The sequence below is a fragment of the Ambystoma mexicanum genome, chromosome 7q (assembly GCF_040938575.1).
Source record: "Ambystoma mexicanum isolate Mex_15411 chromosome 7q, UKY_AmexF1_1, whole genome shotgun sequence".
NCBI lineage: Eukaryota > Metazoa > Chordata > Amphibia > Caudata > Ambystomatidae > Ambystoma > Ambystoma mexicanum.
The window spans coordinates 591,379,906-591,403,334 of NC_090941.1; the positions used below are offsets into that span (position 1 = coordinate 591,379,906).

At 40.0% G+C, this 23,429-nt stretch overlaps 1 protein-coding gene across 5 annotated transcripts in view; it reads left to right on the top strand.

Annotated features, from left to right (window-relative positions):
* Positions 1-23,429, top strand: part of TRPC4 (transient receptor potential cation channel subfamily C member 4) — a 1,757,650-nt gene that overhangs the window by 1,581,021 nt on the left and 153,200 nt on the right. For all 5 annotated transcript variants that reach the window (XM_069639399.1, XM_069639401.1, XM_069639402.1 and 2 more), the window contains exons 8-9: positions 1,064-1,259; positions 4,524-4,718. In XM_069639399.1, the coding sequence (XP_069495500.1) occupies positions 1,064-1,259; positions 4,524-4,718 (391 nt within the window). The remainder of the gene's footprint in view (positions 1-1,063; positions 1,260-4,523; positions 4,719-23,429) is intronic.

The following is a 23,429-nucleotide window of genomic DNA, read 5'->3' on the forward strand; positions in this document are numbered from 1 at the left end:
GCATTGTATGGATTTCCTGAATTATGTAACAAACTAGAATACAGTGATCCCTTATAATGAGGAGACTCTTACAGTGATTTGGAATACAAATATAATGTTGATGTCATTGTGTAATCGCTGATTTTTCCCTGATTCTGCACTCTGGAGCAACCCCCTCCTTTGCTTCCTGCATGCATCCCATCTCATCTTCTCCTCCACGTGTTTAATAGCAACTCCATTAATGTGTCCCCAAGTGTGCTGTTGCTTTCCATTTTACTTCACACTGTATAAATCCCATACATACATACATACATGCATGCATAAATACATGCACACATTCATACAAAGTAAAAATGTAAGTTAATTATACAAATCATATTTGAAGTTATAGTGCCTCTAATTTGATAGTGTTTTCCTTTCTAGGGCTATTACTCAGTATATAGGGCATATTATTAAGCATGTCTGTGGTCGTATCTCAATATAAAGGTCGAATAAATAAATAAAGCAAGGACAATAGCATTTCAAAACTTCATGAACATTACAATATAGACCCAGGACAAGGAACAATAATGCTTTGCAATGCTTGCACTGTAAAATAACTAAATTCCTTATACAGTGAAATGACTACCACATTTGCCTGAGCACAAGAACTACAATATTTGGTCACAGCACACCATCTCAAAGCACATCTCATCCTGCAACCTAAATTTCATGCTGAATATCTAAACTATGTAGGTTTGCTAACCTGGCTTAATATATCCTAAATGGAAGTAAAATAGGCAAGCGTTTTTCAAAAGAAGACAATTCTACTAGACAGCTTGGGGGTCTTACCAATGGAACATATTGCAATAAAAGCATCTCAGTGGAAATAGTGGACAGGAAAACAGTGAAATAATTGTGGTGCAAATATAGGAACAATAACAATGAATATGCAGCATAAAACTGAAGCCCATCAAGGAGCCATACGTATGCTGAGGGGGTTATTGTGCAGACAATATATAATTAATGTCCTTAACCTCCTGCCGAATTACAAGTATTTTCTAGTGTAAAGATTTGCTGTAATTTTTTGCTTCTCTTTTTTCAGGTTATTTGAAACACTGCAGTCATTATTCTGGTCCATATTTGGACTCATCAACCTGTATGTGACAAATGTCGAGCCACGACATGAATTTACTGAATTTGTTGGGGCCACAATGTTTGGGACGTACAATGTCATCTCTCTGGTTGTTCTACTCAACATGCTCATTGCCATGATGAATAACTCATACCAACTGATAGCTGTAAGTCTTCACTTTATTTAAATATTTGAACAAAAGCATGATTTGTTCACAATTCATTTGTTTTTCAACATCATCAATATTTATCTTTAAAAATTCTTTTAAAAAAAATGGAATTCAAAACTTTGCCAGAGAAAGTGTTGGGAAAAACCAAACTACAACCAAATGAAATTCCTGATACACACAATAACATTTTGATGCAGTACAATTTAACAAGTATAAGGAATGTGACATAAGGTTGTGACAACTCAAATAATATCAAGTACAGTTTTCATGGACATTATGAAATAGTTGCCTATAAGCCATGTGAAATTGCTTTCATGTTAACGTGTCATAGCCTCGAATGCAGAGAATTACATTGTTGGTAAATTGCCAAGTAAACCCCACTGCACACAGCAGGGTATGCAGTAACTATCAAATTAAGGGCGGAAGACCAATTTCTTTAGTGCCCCCACCAGCTCTTACTGTTTTAGATCTTGCACACAAAATTACAACATAGAATGATCAATACTATCGAGACAAAGTACTGCTTCAGAAAAATGTCAATTTCAAACTCACACAACCAGAAAATATGTTAATAATGTTTGGTGTTCTGACATTACTTTTCAATATAATTTGCAGATTACACATGGCTTGGTTAACATTACTGGATGATTGGGAGCCATTGTGGTTTCAATTACATTATGTTTTGGGACATCATCACTCATGCTTCAAAGTCTTAGGATGATTCAGAGCCATTTTAGTTTCAATTGATATCGATATCGATATTGTATTTCTATCGCGCTCACACACAAGTGTTTCAGAGCGTGACAAGCAAAGGGAAGGGGAGCAGGGGAGAATAAAAACAACAATCTTAGTAGGCCCAGTAACATTGAGAATGCGCAAGTGCATAGGAGAGGGGGAGGGTGAGAAGTGCATGGCAGGGTGGAGAAAAAGAGAGTGCGGAACAAAGGAGAAAACAGATAGATAAATAATAAATTAATAAATAATAAAGGCAACAAACAATGGTAGTGCAGCCAGCAAGTGGCAAGTGCTGATGTTAAGGCAGCAGACGGGGTAGGTCTGATAATTGCAGTAGGAAAAAGGGGGCAACTGTATGGGTACAGATACAGACCCCAGTGCAAGGGGTGGCCCGGAGGCAGAGCGTGAGGGTGGCAGGGTGAGCAGGTACCTGGCCCTGAAGGACAGAGGGTGGCGAGGTGCACAGTGCCGAGGTAGAACAGAATCAGCAGGGGAGAGGGGGCGAAAGCAGAAGCAAAGAGGAAGGTCTTGAGATGCTTCAGGAACTGGAGATGGTTCTCCTCAAGTTTTAGAGTGGCAGGGAGGCTGTTCCAGAGGGAGGCCCCAGCCGAAGACAAGATCTACCCCCAGCTTGTTTCCTTGAAAAATGACTGACCCTGAGGGAGTTAGAGGTAGAGGAGCAGAGAGCTAGAGAGGGGAGGTATTTGAGGATGGATAGCTGAAAGTATGTTGGACCAAGGCCCCAGAAAGCCTTGTGGACAATGCAGAGGGTTTTGAATGTAATCCTTGCATCCACTAAAGCCAATGGAGAGATTTCAGAGCTGGAGAGATTTGATCCCAGGGCTTGAGGCCAAGGACACGTTTTGCAGTCCTGTTATGGATAAGTTGCAAAAGGCAGAGAGTAGAAACAGGTAGATTTAGAAAGAGTCTGTTGCAATAGTCCAACCTAGAGAGAACCAGAGCTTGGGAGATACTGAGCTTCTGGGGGAAGGAGAGGAAAGGACGAGTACCTTTGAGGAGGTGAAGTAGGAAGTTTGACTTTTTTGAGACATCAGCTATGTGGGTGAAGAAGGAAAGTGTGGAATCAAAGGTGACCCCGAGTTTCTTGGCCTCGCAGGTGTGAATAGGAGGAGGGCTAAGGGAGGCCAGCTAGAGAGTGAGGGGAAAGGATGGTGATGGTGTGCCGATGAGTAGGATCTCTGTCTTTCTGGCATTCCGACAGAGATAGTTGGCAGCACACCAATCTTGAATGGAAGTTAGGCAATCGTAGATGAACGTGGTAGAGGAGGTGGCTGAGGGCAGCCTTAAAATTAGTTGAGTGTTGTCCGCGTAGCACTGGAGGTTTGAGCAGCAAATGGCAATACAGTGGGCAAGTGTTGCCAGGTATTTTTTGAAAAGCCAGGGTGAGTGGTTAGACCCCTGGGGAACACCACAGGTGGAGAGGAAGATAGATGATAGGAAGGACCCAAGTTGGACCTGGGAGGGTCAATTAGAGAGGAAAGAGTTCAGCCAGGCCAGAGCCTGATTGGTGATACCCAGGTTATCACAGAGACGGTTGAGCAGGATGGTATGGTTGACTCAGTCGGAGGCAGAGGAGAGATGGAGTAGAATGAGGACAGAGGGGATGCTAGAGTCAAGGTAGGTAAGCAGATCCATAATTACATTGTTTTGGGATATCATCACTCATGCTTCATAATTTTAGTGTCCATGTGGCACATTGTGTTTTACCTTTCTGCCTTCTAGATTGTAAAGTATCTACTCGCTCGACTGTCATTCATTTGAAGTTTTTCGCTGTCTCTTTCTATGTCCTCATTATCAATACAAAGGTTTGTTTCCAGTTTGGGAGGGTTACCCAATTAATGCATTTGAGAATTATAGATGTTTCTCACATTTGTAAGTATCACTAGATTCTTATTTCCTTATCTCTTTATCCTAAGCAAATGTAGTAATATTTTCTGGGGAAATAGCATTAGCATTTAAAATGGCATTGCAATCTAAATGCAAAATATTACTCTTGGTAAATAACATTTATATGATTTAAAGTTACACTTTTGAGTATCTGCCCCCACTCCATTTTGGTAGAGTGTTGCCAGGAGTTAATGTACCTCCGAATCTCCCAAATCCCCCACCAATTGAATACATTGACATGTCTTTAGGGCAACATGGACCAGTTTTATAGGATGTTGTTAGGGATCCTCAAATGGTTAATTATTTCTGTTAATATTGCATTAATTATGGCTACATTGTGCAATGTCTTGCATTTGTAATTAAATGTATGTTAATTCCTGGTTTATATATGCAGTGTATATTCTTTGAAAGATGTGGTCTGAAGTGATCTCCATTTGCACCATTTTCATAGTTAAATGTGAGTGTATGTGTGATACTAGATTTTGAGTAACGATTTCTATTAATATGAGAGGGATTTTACATGCAATTTATTTTCTGCTATTTTTAGACCTGGAAAATAGTGTATGACTTTATGTGTTGTGATATTTATTTCTTGTCATGGCTTCTTTTCATGCCCAGGACCACGCAGATATTGAATGGAAATTTGCGAGAACGAAGCTCTGGATGAGTTATTTTGAAGAAGGAGGAACTCTCCCCACACCCTTTAACATTATCCCAAGTCCAAAAACATTATGGTATTTATTTAAGTGGATAAGAAAACAAGTGTGCAAGAAATACATCAGAAGGAAACCTGAGAGTTTTGGAACAATAGGGGTAAGCCACTGATTGATTGTTATACAGTGGTTTTTCAAGTATTATTATGTTTGCATTATGAAATTTTGGGTCGATTGATTCTAACAATATTCAAGGAATGTAATTAAACTTTACACAATTCTTCTCACCGAGATGAAATCACTGCTTAATACACTAATTAGGATACTGCAAATAAAAGTGGGAACATTTGGATAAACCTCATTGAATTGAGCAAGATGGATTGACTGTATCATACACCAATGGAATCCATGTCAATGTCAAATATGTATGAAAAGTATACTACTCTTTTTGTGAATAGGGAGTTTCTGCTTTTCTACTATACAAGCAATACCCCTTCCCAAAAATATAAGCATAATGCTTGATGCTGTCTAAATGAACCATCTGTATTAAAGGGACTACAGTGATGTGATGGAAAAAGGCCGTGGTACCGATTCTGAAGAAAATTATCAAATGTGTAAATGGAACAGAATACATAAGTCTGTTAAATCATAGTTCAAATGGGACAAATTATGTATTAGTTCATTGTATGATGGCTCAGACTAAAGACTAAGCAAACTGCCTCATGGGAAGGTCAAGCTTTTCAGGGCCCGTTCAAAGCACCCATGGTATTCCCACAGGATTTCCCAAGAGTTGAATTCTGCCTTAGGTCTTAAAACAGGTTTTTTGTTTGTCATCCACTTGCAAAGTCAAGGGTCAAGAGGGTAGTTTAACCAGCCAATCAGAGGCCTTGAGCCATTCTTAAACTGGTTTGAGGTATTTTTAAGGTCCATCTTGCCTCCTACTTTCATAGTGGGTTTTGTTTGGTTGTCAATTTAGGACTTACCAGAAAAGGGTTTCTGTAGGTGTTTAAAAGTGCCTTTGGTGAGTTTAGGAGAGTTTATGAGCATTTTGGAGAAGTGAGTTGTTTGTGTTTTTTGTATTTTCCTGATCCCTGCTTTATCCCTTTTTGTCTGTTTGGTGGATTTCCGCTTAGAACCTGGACTTTTACTGGCTACCATCCTAGCCATAAGTACCTGACTTTCTACCGCTTTGATTGTAATTGGTTGTAACAGCGCTGTGATGCCCGAGGGTTTTGTGCGCTTTTTACATGTAAACATTAATAAATAAATAAATGTATTAAGCTGAATGTGTGTATGTTTGTCATGTTATACAAATCCACACCGTTGAACCCACGTCTACAAAGATTTGCATGGATTCCTCTTTTGTCAGTCACAAGATGGTAGTCTATGTTTGGATGCAAAAATCTCATATGTAAAACATTTTTGGGATGTGTGTGTGTTTGTTTGTTTGGCTATACAAATCCACACCGTTGAACCCACTGCTACCAAATTTTGCCTGGATTCCTCATTTGTCTGGGGCAATATTGTAGTCTATGTTTGGATGCAAACAATTCACTCTGTAGACACCCTCATTTACTGATTCTCACCCCGAATCACTACAGTAGGTACTAGAAGGAGGCACAATTTTGAAAAACGTCTGAAGCAAAATGTTTGATGTGTTGGTTATTCCTTTAAAATGTATAACTACTGTACACAATTACAAAGTGTTTATTAAAGCATTTTTAGAGGGAATTAAAGAAACGATGATCACGCCACTCCAAATATGGGAAATGGCAAGGTTACAGTTTACTTAAGTTCGCAATCAATCTATCTTTCTTGGACATTTTTTCAAATGTGCTGAAGCCATTGAGTGAATGCAACATGCTACACGAAAAAACGAACATCACTTGTAAAAGCTCCATCTGATGCAAAGTGAAAATCAATATCAAGAGCTTCTGAAACAAAACAAGCATGACTTGCCAACCAGAGGACAAGAACAACTTTCTCCAAGGCAAATGAGATGCCAGAGCAAACTGAAGAAAGACTTGCTGACATGAGGACAAGAGCAACACACTCCAGGGCACATGAGACACCACTCGATCAGGACACAGGCAATTCTGAGTACCCCAGTTAGTGTTTAATGTTTTACCCTTACGTCCTTCTGAAAACTGCCATTTATACTTTCTCCTTTTCCGTTGTGTCCCTCCCAAAAACCAAAAAAATAAATGTTTACTAAAACATTCCCTTGTCTGTGTTTGTAGGGAAACATGTATTTGTGTGTGATAGAGAGAAGTCTTCCAGTGCTGTGCACAATAACCTTCCTTACTGTTGGTGCATTTAGAAAGAATTCTATTCCATTGTGTGAGCCTTGCAGGAATTACTTTGTCTTTGGCATATGTTTTTTGTTTTGTATGTTGTCAACTTAGTCTCCTTAGACACATTTGTGTTGTGCACATTGGGAGGTGTAAGACTGTGGTTTAAAAGGTGGAGATGGTGATTGAGGAGGGAGGTGTTGAAGAAGAGGGTAAGGTTTAATATGCGGCAGAGTATGTGGCTACCAATATGGAGGAGTTTGTGTAAGCTGCAAAGTCATTCTAAAACAGGTCACTCAAAGACTTTCTGCAGAAGGTGGCCAAGTATCTTTACTCAGAGTTAGCATGGAAATGGTGGTAATTCAGGAGAAACAGGGAGAGGTAGCCACAGAGGAGCGGAGAAAAGAGGGGGAGAAGGTGGGCTACAGTCGATCTATGAGGACCAGGTGGAAGAACCAGTGAGGGGCCCTCAGCAGTTGGCTCATTATGTTGCATTGCTCACCCATGAGGAAGGAGAAAGGTGGGCTCAGACCTTTCTCAAGAGGGTGAAGATGGTTCAGAAGACATCCTCACTCATGATATCAAAACCCATTTGTTCATGGGTGTGGGTCTATTTCAGCTTGCCAGAGGATGTCACTGACATGAGGGAGGTATGCCATGCAATGTGCAAGCTGTGCAAGAATACAGTTCATTGCCATACCCCACATTAGAGTGCTTCAGGCACCTCCTCGATGTGCAAGCATTGTAGACTATGGCACAATTATGTGTTCAATGAGCACACAATATGTGCCAGAGAAGCAGCTAATGCTGCTCTCTTCTGGAGTTGTGCAAGCTCTTTAATGGTCATAATTTACCAAGTGACCCCTTACATATCTGCTGCTGGGCAAGCCCAACTATTTATTTATTTAATTGTTTTTTTATAACGCACCTAATACTGTACCTGAGTTCGGTTTCTAAGCGCAGATACTGGATTTGAACGTCTGTTGCTCTGCATGGTCTTGCTTCCAAGACCAGCGACTTGCCCCTGTGCTATCCTCCGTTCACAGATTGAGCCCACTTGTTTGGCCTACCACAGCCTGACCCAGTAGCTCCTTTAACTAGGAAGACCATTTTACCACTAATAACAGTGCCGCTTCACATTAAAGGTGATAGAATTCAGGCCATATTGCCATTTGTTCAAGGCAGATGGGACATAGTGATGATGCATGCAGGCACATACTGTGTGCAGTGCTTGCACTCTGCTAGGAAGGAGGGTGATAAACTGTGAGTTGGTGGTGGATGCCAGGGAGAGGTACATGCTCCTTCACCACCTAACATACTTCTAGATGACTGTGAAGAGGCAAGTAAGAGGGGATCATGGTGCACTAGGAGCATGATGAAAACATTAATTAATAGTTTAGTTGCTTGTACTACAGCAATACATGTTGAGGCAGAACCTCCAGTTTGTGAGTGCAGCACTAGGACAGAGAGAGGGTCTCTTCAGGTGAATAGAGCCAAATACATTGAGTCAGAAACTTGATATAGTGAGCATGGTACTAGGACTCAGAGAGTGTTTAACTCATTTAATTTGATGCAGAGCCACCAGTTTGTAAGTGGGGTGCTATAATGCAGAAAGTGGCTTTGCTGATTGGTAGAGGCAAACAAGTTGAGGATAATGGAAAAATGTAAAATGTAATTTTGCCATGAACTTATCCAATACTGTCAGATTCAAAGTTTTCATCACCTTTCCCCATGCCACTCCATCTGTGTGATGGGAGCTGACTCGCACACATGTCTTCATCATCTAGGGAATTTTTTGAGTGCTATTTCAAAAGATGAGCTAGGTGGTTCCTCCTACCTTCGTCTTTGTAGGTAAGGTTTTTACTTATTTTCATGAAAGCAAGGTCTCTCAAATGTGCTCCATTTAGGCATCTTCTGTAGTCTGACACAATAACACTAAAATTAGGAGGGAATCCCATAGATACCACACAGGTGGTAGCTCTATCTTATAATGGGTGGTTAGGACTTATATAAACAAGAGATAGATAGCTCCTTTCAACAGTTATCAGCATTAAACACTAACTGTTTATTGACACTCAATTAAGATTTTATTAAGACATAAAAAATACAATTTATCAAAAAAACATTTTTTTAAAACACTGTATAAAAGATACAATTCATAAACTGTGACAAACACCGCCTTTTTAGCTTGGCAACGATCTAAAAGGATCGGTTTTCGATATAGTTTTAGAGGCTTAAATTAGCATCTCTTAAACAAAGTTGTCATAGACTTGACATGTAAATGATCTCAATAGTTATCTCATAAACCATTGTCATGTGATCAACATTTTTCAGTTCTCTTCAATTGTTAACGGAACTTTGATCAGGAGTAATGTCACTTGTTAATCTAAAAAGATATACTCTTATTGTATAATGCTGAAGTATTCCTACAGTTTCTTGTAAGCAGTGTAACTGCTGTTTTCTTCGTAATATAAAACCGTTGTAACTGTTGATAAAGACAACAATAGAGAAGGTAAGCTATAAATGCTACATTAAATCTCTAAGAATATTAACTAGTCTGGAGTAGGCCTAGGGGTAACAATACCTGGTCTAATCTGTGGCGTTCGAGGAGAGGCAGACTTGAATTTAGCAAGAGATGTCTTCACTTTGGTCTGGTTCCCCCAATTTGTAGGGATACTCAACCTGCAAAAATAATTTGCTTATGATTTAAAATATCCTGAGTGGATGAACTCTGGGACTCACAAGAGGAAAGAATTTGCTTGTTTGAAAGAAATAGCTCTAAATTTAAAAATAGAATTGCCAATACCTGTAACCGATGATGGAAATATCAGCTATGTTTGTCCGTAGTTTACTTGGTAATAATAGCAATATTGGCTGTGTTTAAGAGATGCTAATTTGAGCCTCTAAAACTATATCGAAAACTGATCCTTTTAGATCGTTCACAAGCTAAAAAGGTGGTGTGTGTCACAGTTTATAAATTGTATCTTTTATACAGTGTTTTAAAAATGCTTTTTTGATAAATTGTATTTATGTCTTAATAAAATCTTAATTGAGTGTCAATGAACAGTTAATGTTTAATGCTGATAACTGTTGAAAGGAGCTATCTATCTTTTTTTTTATTAGTCCTAACTACCCATTATAAGATAGAGCTTCAATCTTGTGTGGTATCTATGGGATTTCCTCCTAAATTTAGTGTTATACAGTGGCGATAAGTCACAGGATGTTTTCAATAGTGGAGCCTGGCTGATTGAATTCTGGGAGATTATAAGAGGAGGTAGAAACTCGTTTGTATTAAACCTATATAGAAAGTAGCCAATTAGATCCAGTCCAGTAGCAGTTCAGCTAGATAGATTCAGAAAGATGACGGAAGATAGGACATTGAGGTACAGTAACGATTATGCTATGGCATTGATGAATGCAATCTCCATTATTAACAATAGTGAACTAGAAAATGTACAAGACCAAAACAATGAATGGGATGAGATTTTACAATTAAGGTAAAGATTCATCAGAACCGAACTCCACAGAGCGATTATGTTGGAGTATTTAAAAAATAAAGCTCTTCCACAGAACCTCACAGTCCAAAATGAACCACGTATTTTTCTGGACAATGCGAAGTTCAAGCTCCAATGGAGCTATATTGCTAATCGCTGTGGTAGGGCCTGGCTGATTTTTATTATAGACACTGCGAAAGAACTAGCGTTAAAAATCAAAATAGACCTAATAAAAGCAGAAGAAGACATCAAAAAACTTGTAGCACTAGACATCTTAAAAAAACGATTGGATGAAATAGAAAAAGAGATGAGTGAGTGCAAAGCTAATAACACCATTGAACGCATCCAGTGGCTTAAAAAGACCTGGCAAGATTCAGCTATGGAAAAGCATACCCCTACATAGTAGAGGGATATAAAACTACAGGTAATCAAATGAATAACGTACAAAAACAAAATCATAGATTCTGTTTTCAAGCTACTTCATTTAGTTCCAGCAATAGCAGCAATGACCCAGACAACTCTACCACTACTAATAATTGGCAAGCTAGAGGTAGAGGGAATCCTAGAAGAGGACCAAACAATCAAGGCAATAGGTCGAGGGATTTTTAACAGCAAGGCCCCACACCAATGGCCAATGGAACAGCGATCAACGCCAACTAAGGAGCGGGAATCACTCGTATTGAACATTTCCCAATATAAACCCCTGGCCACTGAGGAACAAGTTTTGACAAAGGTCTCGGGGACGTGATTACCAAACAACATGACCCGTTTCAATTTCGGGTCGATTTTCAAAAATGAATGCGTAAAATACACCTTAAAGCATTCTTTGCTGATTCCACAAATGAAAGAGATTCCCTAAAATGACAAATCATTTGGGTTTAAAGAACCCTTCATCGTTTTGTCCTCCTAGTTCCATCTTCTCTCCAGAATCTAAGATCTTTGAAAAAAAGAGTCTTAGAGGAAATTGAAAAACTTGAAAAAAGAATAGTCAGCCTTTCCATAATTTGAGTCGGATTGAAGTCGATGCCATAAGAGCACTATCACAAAATGACAAAATCATAATAAAGAGAGCAGACAAGGGCGGGAGCATAGTAATTCAAGATAAAAAAGATTATGTAGAAGAGTGCCTTACTCAACTAAATAATACTAAGTATTATAAGAAATTGATGGAAAACTCCAGCGGTAAACTCCTTGAAGCAATACAATCCAAAGTTATGAAAGCAAAAGAGAGGAACTGGATAGGCAGGCAAGAGAGCTAGTTTTTGGTTAACAAAGAAGCAACCACACCAACTTTCTACTGTCTACCTAAAATACATAAAACCCTATCGAATCCACCTGGACGACCAATAGTAGCAGGGATTAACTCTATTTTAGAACCCCTGTCTAAATTTGTAGATCATTATTTGAATATCTTCGTATCTCAAATGAAATCTTACTTAAAAGATACAAAAGAAGTAATTAATAGGTTTGAACATCAGCCATATGACAACACCTCTCAATTTTTGATAAAGTTCGATATAGTTTCACTATATACGAACATACGACAGATGGCCACCTTAGAAACAATTGAAGAAATATTACTGACTCGTACTGATAATGATCCTTTTCCAACGTCCTTCATACTATGGTGCCTGGAAATGGCACTTACACAAGATTTCTTTGAATTCCAAGGGGTTTACTACCGCAAATAGAGGGTACCGCAATGGGAGCCACTATGGCTCGAAGCATGGCTAATCTCTATGTAGAATGTTTTGAGAAATCATTCATCTACACTATGCATCCATTGTTAGGGAGAATTCTCTTATAAGGCTAATTTCCCAAACCTAGTGAGTCCCCCAGCAGCTTTGCTGGATTTTTGGGGTTTGTTTTTTTCTCCTGCTAAGAGTGAGACTCTTTTACTCCCACTCTTAGGCATGATTTGAGGTATGTCTGACTATTTGTGTGCTTGTGGGCTATGGGGTCCTTTACTCCATAGGGTATCATCTATTTTTTGTGTATGTGTTACACAGCACCCTCAGTGCAGTAACACAGGGGTGTCATAGTGACCCCCAAACATAGACTCTATACCCTGGGAGTGACTACTGTCTCCCAGGGCATGTAAAGTCATCATTGACTTTACTAGTCCTAAATTGTGAACAGAACCAGTACAAACCATCATATTGTGGTAGTACTGGAAGGGGTGAATTATATTGCCCCTGGGTCTGTTTTCAAGGGGGCACTGTCCAGTCCCCCCTTGTCGAGTTTCTGGCTGGTGGCAGTGGTTACCACGCAAAATATTCCACCAGAATATTTCCTATGGGATTCTCCCATTGATTTTAAATGCACCACTTTTTGGTGCAATGTTAAAGATACTGCCGGTTTATTTATTTAATATTAAATCAACAGTTGGGTCTTTTTGGCGTTCGTGTCCGTCTCTGTAACTCTGACCAAGGTCGAGCTCTTTGTTCCACTTTTTGGCGGGCTTCTCCACAGAAGCCCTCCAAATGGTGCCACTCTGTCTGGGTTCCACAGGATGTGTGGGGAGGGGAATCGGCACCCTGGACAGCGTTGCCTTAGCAACTCAAGTCGCACTCTATTCTGATTGGCCCAGTGGTGAGCCGCCCGGCTAACCACTTAGCATGTTTAAGTGACAGCTAGGCTGTTGAATGGGATTTTTCTGCATAAAAGCAGGGCTTTTGGGACTGGAACTTCAGAAGTCGCCACAGGACCTAAGAATCCGAAGAGGGAAGAAGCTGAGCCATCTGCAACAACGACACCACCAGTGAAGCCCTGCTGCAACGACCTCGCCACTTTCCCGACGACAAGAGGAGATCTTCTGCTGGAAGAGTCTTTTCCCTCTGAGCTGGTGGGATCAACCAGTTCGCCACTTTGCCTTCCAAAGACGTCTCTTGGTCGAATCGCCCGTGCCAAGCACCTTGGCGACCGGATAGCCAAGCTTCACCACTTTGACTGCGAATAAAAGGAACGCACCTTTTTCCGACGAACTCCGCAGCTGGTCTCTTCCCTGGGCAGAGCAACGACTACAAGTTTCCTCCTCGACGAGATCTTCTCTTCCTCTCCTCGAAACCATGACTTGCATCCACTGCCAGGAACAACTGCCTCAGCTGGAGCTTCCTCTCTCTTTAAGGTACTCTGTTCCACATGGTCTCCCTTCCTTCGGATTGCTAAAGGTGACCCTTAAATCCTTGGATTTCCAACTGGGTTTGGCCCCAGACCTTCTAACTCTACTTCTTGAATCACCTCAACCTCTTTTGAAGTTTCTCCAAAGACTTTTAGTACATTTTAAACCATGTGATCCTGGGCACATTTCGGTTTGCTCCATTTATAGTCGGCCTGGCCTATGAACTTTGGCTCTACAGTGTATAATGCCTTCACTGACTTGCTTTGAACTTAGAAAAGTGTTGGGAACTGTTGTATTTTTATGCTCTGCCTTTTTTTCTCCCTTTAACCTAATTATTGGAGTGCCATCTAAGCTATGCGCTCACCTCTGTTTGACAAAAAGTGGTGTTTTAACTTAGACTTGTCTAGTAATTGCTAGGGGAGGTGTAAATACTTTTCTGATTGTGTTTTGAACTTGCTTTGACTTATAGTGCTAGTGTATTTTCTAAAGTGTGTGTTAAATAAATAATTATATACTTTTGATACAAAGCTCTGGTCAGTGTTTGCTTGTTCCACTGTGTTGTTGGCCCTATTGTGTATACTCTACATACTGCCTTACTCTTCTTGAGAGAAGTCTGACTGCTCAGCCACAGCTACCAGGTAAATCTGGGTGGTGCAGCTACCAATTGGGTTTACTGCTTACTCCTGTAGTCTTAATATTTTTGCAGTGTTCCCCAAGGGAACTGCACAGGATTCTGCTTAAAACCCATATGTAGCAAACCTTATTTCTTGGGCTCGCTACATAGACGACATTATTGTTATATGGAAAGGCACGATTCAAGAAGTGGATGAGTTCCTCATCTGGCTAAACCAATGCAATCGACATCTACAGTTTACTATGAGCATCAATCAAAAATGTATTCATTTCTTGGACTTAACCATCTTTCAACATGAGGGAGTCCTCCTGGTTAAACCGTACCACAATAGTACTGATAGAAATTCACTATACATTACAAAAGCCATCATGTAAAACATTTAAAAAACAATCTACCATACGGTCAATTTTTACAGTTAAAGCGGAATAGTAGCCTAAAAGAAGCATATGAGACAAAGGCTCGAGTACTCTCAGATAAACTTAAAGAAAGAGACTATTCTAGAAAGTTGATACGAAGAGCAGCAAAAAGAGCGTTTAACAACAATCGGCAATCCATGTTGGAAGACAAGATCAAAAAACCTCCTGATGATCGGATAGTTTGTGTAAATACTTTCACAAACCTGAGCTTAACGATTACGAACATAGTTCGGAAACAGTGGACATTTTTTGAAAAAGCTACAGTACGGTTACCCTGCCCTCTTTTTCCATAGAGAAAGTCCACCACTATTGGGAATCATATCAGCAGTAGCAAACTAAAAACCAACCAGAAACAAAGTGAAACTCTCACAGAAAACTGGGGTCTGTGTCCTTTAATAGGACATCACCCTTGCAGCCATTGCAGTGTATGAAAATATACTACAAAATCGAAAGAAATAGAGATGGGTCTTGATAAGAAATGGCAACAGACCAAATTCTCTAATTGTAACACAGAATTTGTGATCTACATGACTACCTGCCCATGTGGTCGAAGATATATACGAGAAACTTACAGAAAAATCAAAACCCGTATTATTGAGCATCGGAGCTGTTTAAATAATAAAGTCTTGTCAGCCCCGATGGTGAAGCACTTTGTAGATAACCATCATACTGCAGATTATCTTATGTGGACTTTGCTTTTTACTATGATGGGCTCAGACATCACTAAAAAGAAAAAAACTCTAATTGAAAAAGAACAAAGACTTACATTTCTTACTAAAAGTGATAAGGAAGGGCTCAATGAAGCCATAGAATGGCATAAAATGTAGTGCCTTTCTAGGTGAGTAGCTAAGGTTTTACTTCTGAGATAGATCCCTCACAACCCTGGTGAGTCTCAGCCTCTTTTCAAATATTTTAACTCAGCCCAAGAGGGAAGATCGGCACTTAAGGGATTTGGTTGACCAGTTCAGGATATCAGACAAAATCCACTCAGTCTTCCCCATTACTAATCACAGACTAATGGATTAGGAAGTTAATTAATTTTTTGCTACTTTCATGTATTTAGTAGTATTATATTAAGAAAGTGTATAGAAGTAAGTGATACCGTCACTGAGTACACTAATAAGTTCCAATTCTACAAGCAGAAATCTGTGTAGGTAGTTAAGGATGTTAATAGTACCACGGTACTATAGATAGATATTAAAATATTTATGAACCATGACGAAGGAAAGAGTGGAGACATTTTCTGTTAATCCTTTACTAGGACCCTATAAATAACTCCAGAATACACTTTGCCAGTTTGATTTTCTAATATATTTTAGGATAACCCTAAACAGTAGAGAGAACTAAAAAAGGACAATAATCCTGCACGTGTAACCCACACCTAAGATGGCAGTCATTATCCGCTGGACTTACAATGAACTGAACGAGGTATCCACCTCCTTAGGGAGTTTATATTTATCAGTCTTTTGATACTATCAAGAGAGCGGAGTGATGCTCCTCGTTAAGACTCTGAGATAAATAATCCTTTTTTATGTAACAGTTGGCCATTAATCGCACCCGCAGTAGACACAAATAAAGGATCTAGCGTCCTTAATACGCTTCCCTCAAGATAGTGACTGGCCACTAGAAGCAGACCGATATGAGTGTGACAGCGGGGAAACAGAAGCGATCTCTGGCGATGGACAGAGTAATCCAGTCCTTGCACTCTAGGTAAGAGCAGTGGATACGAATAATTTTAGATTCAAACCATACCACCTTGAGTTTACTTACGTGCATGTAGTATCTATCATGTTATAGAAATGATAACATGTACGGAGAGCGAGTCAAATAGAGATGTCTCCCTGTTTTTGTTCTGTTATAGATCCACTCAGGGGCCTATGGCTAGAGATAGACAACCACTAGCCGTTCGTATTAACTACGTGCCTCCCAGCATTCAGAGTTATACCGATACCGATGAATATCATCTAGGTAAGAAACATTCCTGTAAAGACTGCGATAAGTAAACATTGACACAAACAGTCCCTTAACTGAGGGTCAGAATTCATCTCACAATGTGACATGTTGTGTTTGTAGGTTTTAGCAAGGAGAGAAATGACAATGATCCACTAGGACGGTTCACAGACGATAATGATATTATTTCCAAGTAAACTATGGACAAACATAGCTGATATTTCCATCTTCGGTTACAGGTATTGGCAATTCTACTATTTTACATTTTTAAATTTAGAGCTATTTCTGTCAAAGGAGCAAATTTTTTCCTCTTGTGAGTCCCCAGAGTTCACCCACTCAGGATATTTTAAATCATAGGCAAATTATTTTTTCAGGTTGAGTATCCCTACAAATTGGGGGAACCAGACCAAAGTGAAGATATCTCTTGCTAAATTCAAGTCTTCCTCTCCTCAAACTCCACAGATTAGACCTAAGTATTGTTACCCCTAGGCCTACTCCAGACTAGTTCATATTCTTAGAGATTTAATGTAGCATTTATAGCTTACCTTCCCTATTGTTGTCTTTATCAACAGTTACAACAGATTTATATTTCAAAGAAAACAGCGGTTACACTGCTTACAAGAAACTGTAGGAATACTTCAGCAGTATACAATAAGAGTATATCTTGTATTTGTTTTTTAGATTTACAAGTAACATTACTCCTGATGAAAGTTCCGTTAACAATTGAAGAGAACTGAAACATGTTGAGCACATGACAATGGTTTATGAGATAACTATTGAGATCATTTACATGTCAAGTCTATGACAACTTTGTTTAAGAGATGCTAATTTGAGCCTCTAAAACTTTATCAAAAACTGACCCTTTTAGATGGTTACCAAGCTAAAAAGGCAGTGTTTGTCACAGTTTATGAATTGTATCTTTTATACAGTGTTTTAAAAATGTTTTTTTGATAAATTGTATTTTTTATGTCTTAATAAAATCTTAATCGAGTGTCAATGAACAGTTAATGTTTAATGCTGATAACTGTTGAAAGGAGCTATCTATCTCTTGTTTATAGTAGTCTAACACAATAGACTAGCAACATTAAAATTGTGATCATGCTGCACTCTAACAGGAGGCCATTTTAAGCTTTCCACAGACAATTCAACATGTCCAGATGGCCAGACTGACCACGAGGCATGTCACAGTTAAAGTGTATCATTATCACTAGTGCTCTAAAATAATACATAATAAACACTATTTTCACTAAACACACATCTTTTTCCCCTAATTTCTTCTGTGATATTATGAATGCTACCTCATTTCATAGGCAGGGTTTGTGGCCTGCCATCCAACTGCAAAGCCATGACTCAGGATGCTTTACTTCTGTGATAACTTAGTTACTATGAACCCCCAGTCTGCAGTCACCTTTTTTCCCCATCATGACCACCCACACTCACAGTAGACATGTAATGTTAGTTTTTTTTTTAATAAAGCGCAAACAAATTGCTGAAAGGTGTCGCGTTAGGACATGGATGCATCCACTCAGTCCGCAACACAACAATTTTGGTAGGGTCATACAAACAGAAAACCTTTCAGCTGTTTCCTACAGGAATGAAGATTAAATACTCTATGAAGTGGTCCAGAAAGTGAATTCCATAATCTAGAAGCTTGAACCAAGAAATGTACGGCCACTGTGCCTTTCTTTCTGATAAATAGGAACAATACATTTCTCGTCAACACTGGATGTCAAGAGCGATGATGAGTATCGAGAATACGTTTAGATGCTAGGGCACAGCCGTTGGATGTTAAAGGATTTTGTAAACAAAAAACAAAAATCCTGGGTGTAAAATTTGAGTCTCAACTCACGGTCTTCAATCAAGTAAAGCACATTTCCTCTTCTTGCTTTTTACAACTTTTCATTCTTTGTTAAATCTTTCAATGTCTCTCTTTCTCAGGAAACATGTCTTCAGTCAACATTTTTGCCCAGTCTTGCCTAAAGCACGCGATTCTCTCTATCTCTGACACCCTTCTTATTACCTATACCATCTTAAGATCATTCAGAATGCTGCTCAAGGTCTTATTTTTGCTTCATAAACAGGAACATATTTTCCCTTTCCGCCTTAAAGTTCATTGACTGCCCACTAATCTCTTTGCATCACTCACTGTTCTTTTTATTCACATGGACCTTTATTCCTCATTAAACAGTTTTCTCACTATGCCCCTTAATCCAAACTTTGCTCTTCTAAAAAGCTAGCAAGTTCTCGCTCTGTTTCCACTCTATCACTTATCACCTCTCTTTCCGCAGTCATCTTAACACCCGGCTTTTCTCCCACACAATCCTCCTCTCCTCATCGTTTGCCTACGAAACCACATCGTTGTGTAAGAAAGCTCTACAAGTGATCATAACATAACTAATAATTATTTGGCATGTTTCAAGAACATGGGAATAAACCATCTCTTTGAAGTGGGCCTGCTTAATACTTGTGGGATCTGCAATGCAAATAGGAAAACAGACAGTGGAAGGAGCCTGTTCAAACCCTCTTACATTTTCACACACAGGCAGAACTTCCTCATTTGGCCAGTAGGTGAGGTTTAAGCCTAGAAGTGAAGAAATCTACCATTGGGTTGGCTCTGATTGTGATGAGCAGCAGGTTCCAATGATTACGATTACATGTTGAAAGTGAGGTGAAGGCACAGATGGCATTGGAGAGTGAGATTAAGTGGGGTGGAGTAGAGTGGATGATCAAAGAGAATCAGATGGGAAGTAGACATAGATGCAGTCAGCCACATACTGAGTAGCAAGGCCGTTGACAGCTTTGAAGGCTAGTAGAAGGAACTTGGAAAGGGAGTGGTTTTGCATGGATAGCAAACCAGTATGGTGTTGATAGGTAGAAGTGAGGAAGAATCTGGGTAGATTGTAGAGAATGCGGGTCACAAATTTGAAGCATGAGCAGAAGTCGGCTTTGCAGAGTATGAGGGTGGAGAGTAGAGTTTTCATAGAGTGGTGTGTAAACAATGTACACATTTTCTGAATGTTGAGATGGTGAATACAAGCATCAAAGAGGCTGATATTGATGAATTGTTGCAGTGAGAGGTTACTTTCAAGGACGACCGTACTTGTCCGAGCCTTGGGTGAGGGAGAAAAATGTTTAAGAGGGAAGGAGTTGTGAAGGAGTTGAGTGGCAACGGCATTGCAAGCAGGGTGATATTTGCTTTGCGTTTTTGAAGAGTTCAGCAGCTGAGAGCCATCAAGTGAGGATTGCAGTGAAATAGCCGTTTATCTGTTTTCAGATGGTGGGGGTTAATGAGGGAAAGGGGAAAATTAGTTGAGTGGCGTTAGCACAGAGGAGATACTAAATGGAAAAGAACGAGAATAGTCTTCCAACTGTAGAGGTATATAAAGTGAAGAGCAGTTTTCTAAGTACACTCTTTTGGGGGAGGACAACATAGAGAGGGTGGAGTCATAGGTTTATGAGTTACAGAAGATTTTAAAGGAGAAACACTCAAGGTAGGAGGCAATTGAAGCAGACTTGCAACACACAAGTTCTTGGATGGTGAGAAGAGTGGACATAAGTGTTGAATGCAACAAAGTGTTCAAAATGTATGAGTATTTAAGAGAGTTTAGAGTTGTGCACATCAGAGAGAAAGTTGGAGACATGCATGACTCCAGTTTTGCTGGATTGTTTACTGTGGAAGACGGATTGAAGCAGATCTCCAATGCCATTATCCCCAAGTTACTTAGTGATCCGGTTGAAAACCACCCACTTCCAGCACTTTGAATAATGTCATAGGGGAGAAACCGGACAAACTATAGTTAGCCGGATCAGTTGGGATCAACAGAGAGTTCCTTCAAAAGGTGTAGGACAATTGGAGATGTAAAGTAGGCAGCAGAGAGAAAGGTTAACAATCTCAAAGAGATGAGGGCATGCGATTTGGACTAAGTGAAAACTTCAGAGCAAACAAGGCGATAGGAGCACAAGATGGGTTTGGCACTGTGAAAGAGGGGTGCTAATTTTGTAGTAGTGGTAGGTATGAGATACATAATGAAGAGTAGAAGGGGTTGGGGCCGACATGTAAAACAGAAGGAGGATGGATGCAGGAGAGAGCAGAAGTGCTGTCAGAGTGTAACAGATTTTATTTAGGCCTGCCTCCAGCATTGGCAATAGAAACGCTTCAACAGGCAGCATTACCTCTTGACCCACTTTCTATAATTGACACAATAACTAGTGAAGGTTCAACCCTGGCAATAATCAATAACTATGTATTTCTAGCATTGCTATTTACACCTTCCTTTGCCATTGGTTGTATGGGGGTGAAAGACAATTGTTTTTTATTCTTTAGTTTTTAAATAAGTGTTGTTCCATATGGGTCTTGTGTGGCAAGCTTTTCTTACCTTTAAAGGGTTTGTACCACTCTTGGTGAAGAAAGCTTCGATTTGAACGATGGTTGAGCATTTTAAATCGACAAAGCTGCCAGCTGATTGGCATGTGCAAATCCTGTTGACCAATTAGCGATGTGTGTGGACCGGTCTTAGAAAAGCTCTTCCTCAAAATTCAAGTAACATATTAACTCATTGTGTTGGCAGTTTGTTCTTTACTTTTGCATTTTTTCTTTTATGCTCCTATTGTAACCTTAAATCATCTCTCTGTGGGTGCCGAGAGTTTATGTTGTTGTCAACCAACCATATTGCGCCATTGAGCTTCCCTCTGTGACGCAGACTTGATAGTTCATTCAAGATCAACTCAGTTGCAACCTAGAAACAAAGTAATTAGCACACACTGCTAGAGACTTCCAACACTTTGCCCTAGTGCCTGTAATTTGGGTGTGAAATAACAGAATAATAATAATAATCATAATAATAATAACAATAATAATAGTAATAATAATAATAATAATGATAATAATGTTTTTTATTGTTTGTTTCAATACTCAAAAAAGTATGAAACAAAACAGCTGACAAGCTCAACTCCTTTCACATATTGTTTAGGGAACAAACAGGTCAGAATATAAGTAAAGGCAGAACTACATTAAAGGTTATATGGTGTCCAAATTATAATAAGCCAAAGTTGAATATGCCTGCTTTTGTTTAGAGCGTTTTTGCCTTTGAAATGACAAGAAGTAGAATGCCTTTGCTATCCAAGGGGCCACCTAACAAATGGAGTGTTGCTACCAAATAGCTGGGCTCTTGCTCTTTTACAATGAGGCTTAAAGTCAAGTCAATGTAGGGATATTGCCTGAGGAAGTCTTGCAGAAACCGTTTCAAAAGGACTGTTAGTGAAACAAATTGCCAACATGATTACAGCACTGAGAATACTCATGTTGGTGTGTTGAATGTAGTATGATGTGTATGTCCACCTCAGAATAGAATAGTGTTGATAAGTAGGACTCCGCTGATCAGGAAATCTCGGAAGACCCTGGGGTAATTGTGCTTTGCATGGAAAGGTTGGAATGAACAAATAGAATCGGATATAACAGAGCTTCGAGTAATCTTGCAGTCTGGTAGTTTAGAATGGGGGAGTAGTAGTAGTAGTATAACATTAAACCAAATGATAGGAATTAACATAATGTCACATGAAGAATGAAGAAAATATTGAAAGACAGTGAAATAATGCAAACATTCGTTACATAATAGGCATAGCTGTATTTGTAATATGTATGGTTGGGCATATGACCTAAATGCTAAAACGGGGGAAAAGGGCAGCCTGATGATTTTACCTCATGACACGTTGTTGTCACTTGGGATACCAAGCCTTGGGGCCTTGGAATCTGTTTTTGATTTGTTGGGATTCCTACACTTCATTAGAGAACCGACATACAAAGGGACACACTCTTGATTGGATTGCCACCCACAATCTTATCCTAACAGAGATAGAAATCTCACCTTGTCCTTGATCGGACCATTACTGTATATATTTCCCGGCATGTTTTAACCTTTGTACTCAAAAACAGGCAGTCAGGAAGGTTTTTACACCAGTAAAAAACTCAAGGAATCTGACTCTAGATAATCATACAACTTGGGCTAAGTCCCTGAATGAGGAAATCCATACCACTGAAAGTCTGGAGGCTATTACGGACACTTTAGTCAATTCGTTGAAAACTGTTACAGAGAAGTGTGCCCCCATTAAGAATAAATGTCTGGTAGAGCAAAAAAAAAAACCTTTGGTTTAATGAGCAGCTTCTGAAGCTTAAGGCAAAAAAGATTACATTTTGTTACGCCTAGCGACAAATTCGTGAACAACCAAGTCTGGACAATTATTAAAAAGCAGCTCTCTCGTATAAAATGGCGCGGAGTGGGCTGCAGAGTGGTAGTGCAGACTGTGCAGACCGGAGTCTTTCCACAGTGGACACTGTTTACCCAGCTCCCTCATCTCTTCAAAAGGTCTTTCCTGCCGCGGAGCGGCCGCGGAGTGGGCTGCAGAGTGGTAGTGCAGACTGTGCAGACCGGAGTCTTTCCACAGTGGACACTGTTTACCCAGCTCCCTCATCTCTTCAAAAGGTCTTTCCTGCCGCGGAGCGGCCGCGGAGTGGGCTGCAGAGTGGTAGTGCAGACTGTGCAGACCGGAGTCTTTCCACAGTGGACACTGTTTACCCAGCTCCCTCATCTCTTCAAAAGGTCTTTCCTGCCGCGGAGCGGCCGCGGAGTGGGCTGCAGAGTGGTAGTGCAGACTGTGCAGACCGTGTCATGACCGCGGCATCGGGTTCCACCACTGACTGCCCGGACAGTATGAGTAATTACATCGAGGAGGCAGACATTGTTCCCCCGAAGAAGACACCTCCAGGCATGGAAAATCTGCTACAGCGACCGGAGGCCTTAGCTTCAACCACAGCCTCAGACATAGACCACTCAAGTCCGTGTTCCGGATTGCCCCCATCGAACAGCCCCAGACCGGGCACAGGTACGGCTCCTCTCCCCCTTCCTAATTTTGAAAATTGTCTCCCCATTCCCATCCCCACCTCTGTAAGTGTGTCTCCTAGTACCCGA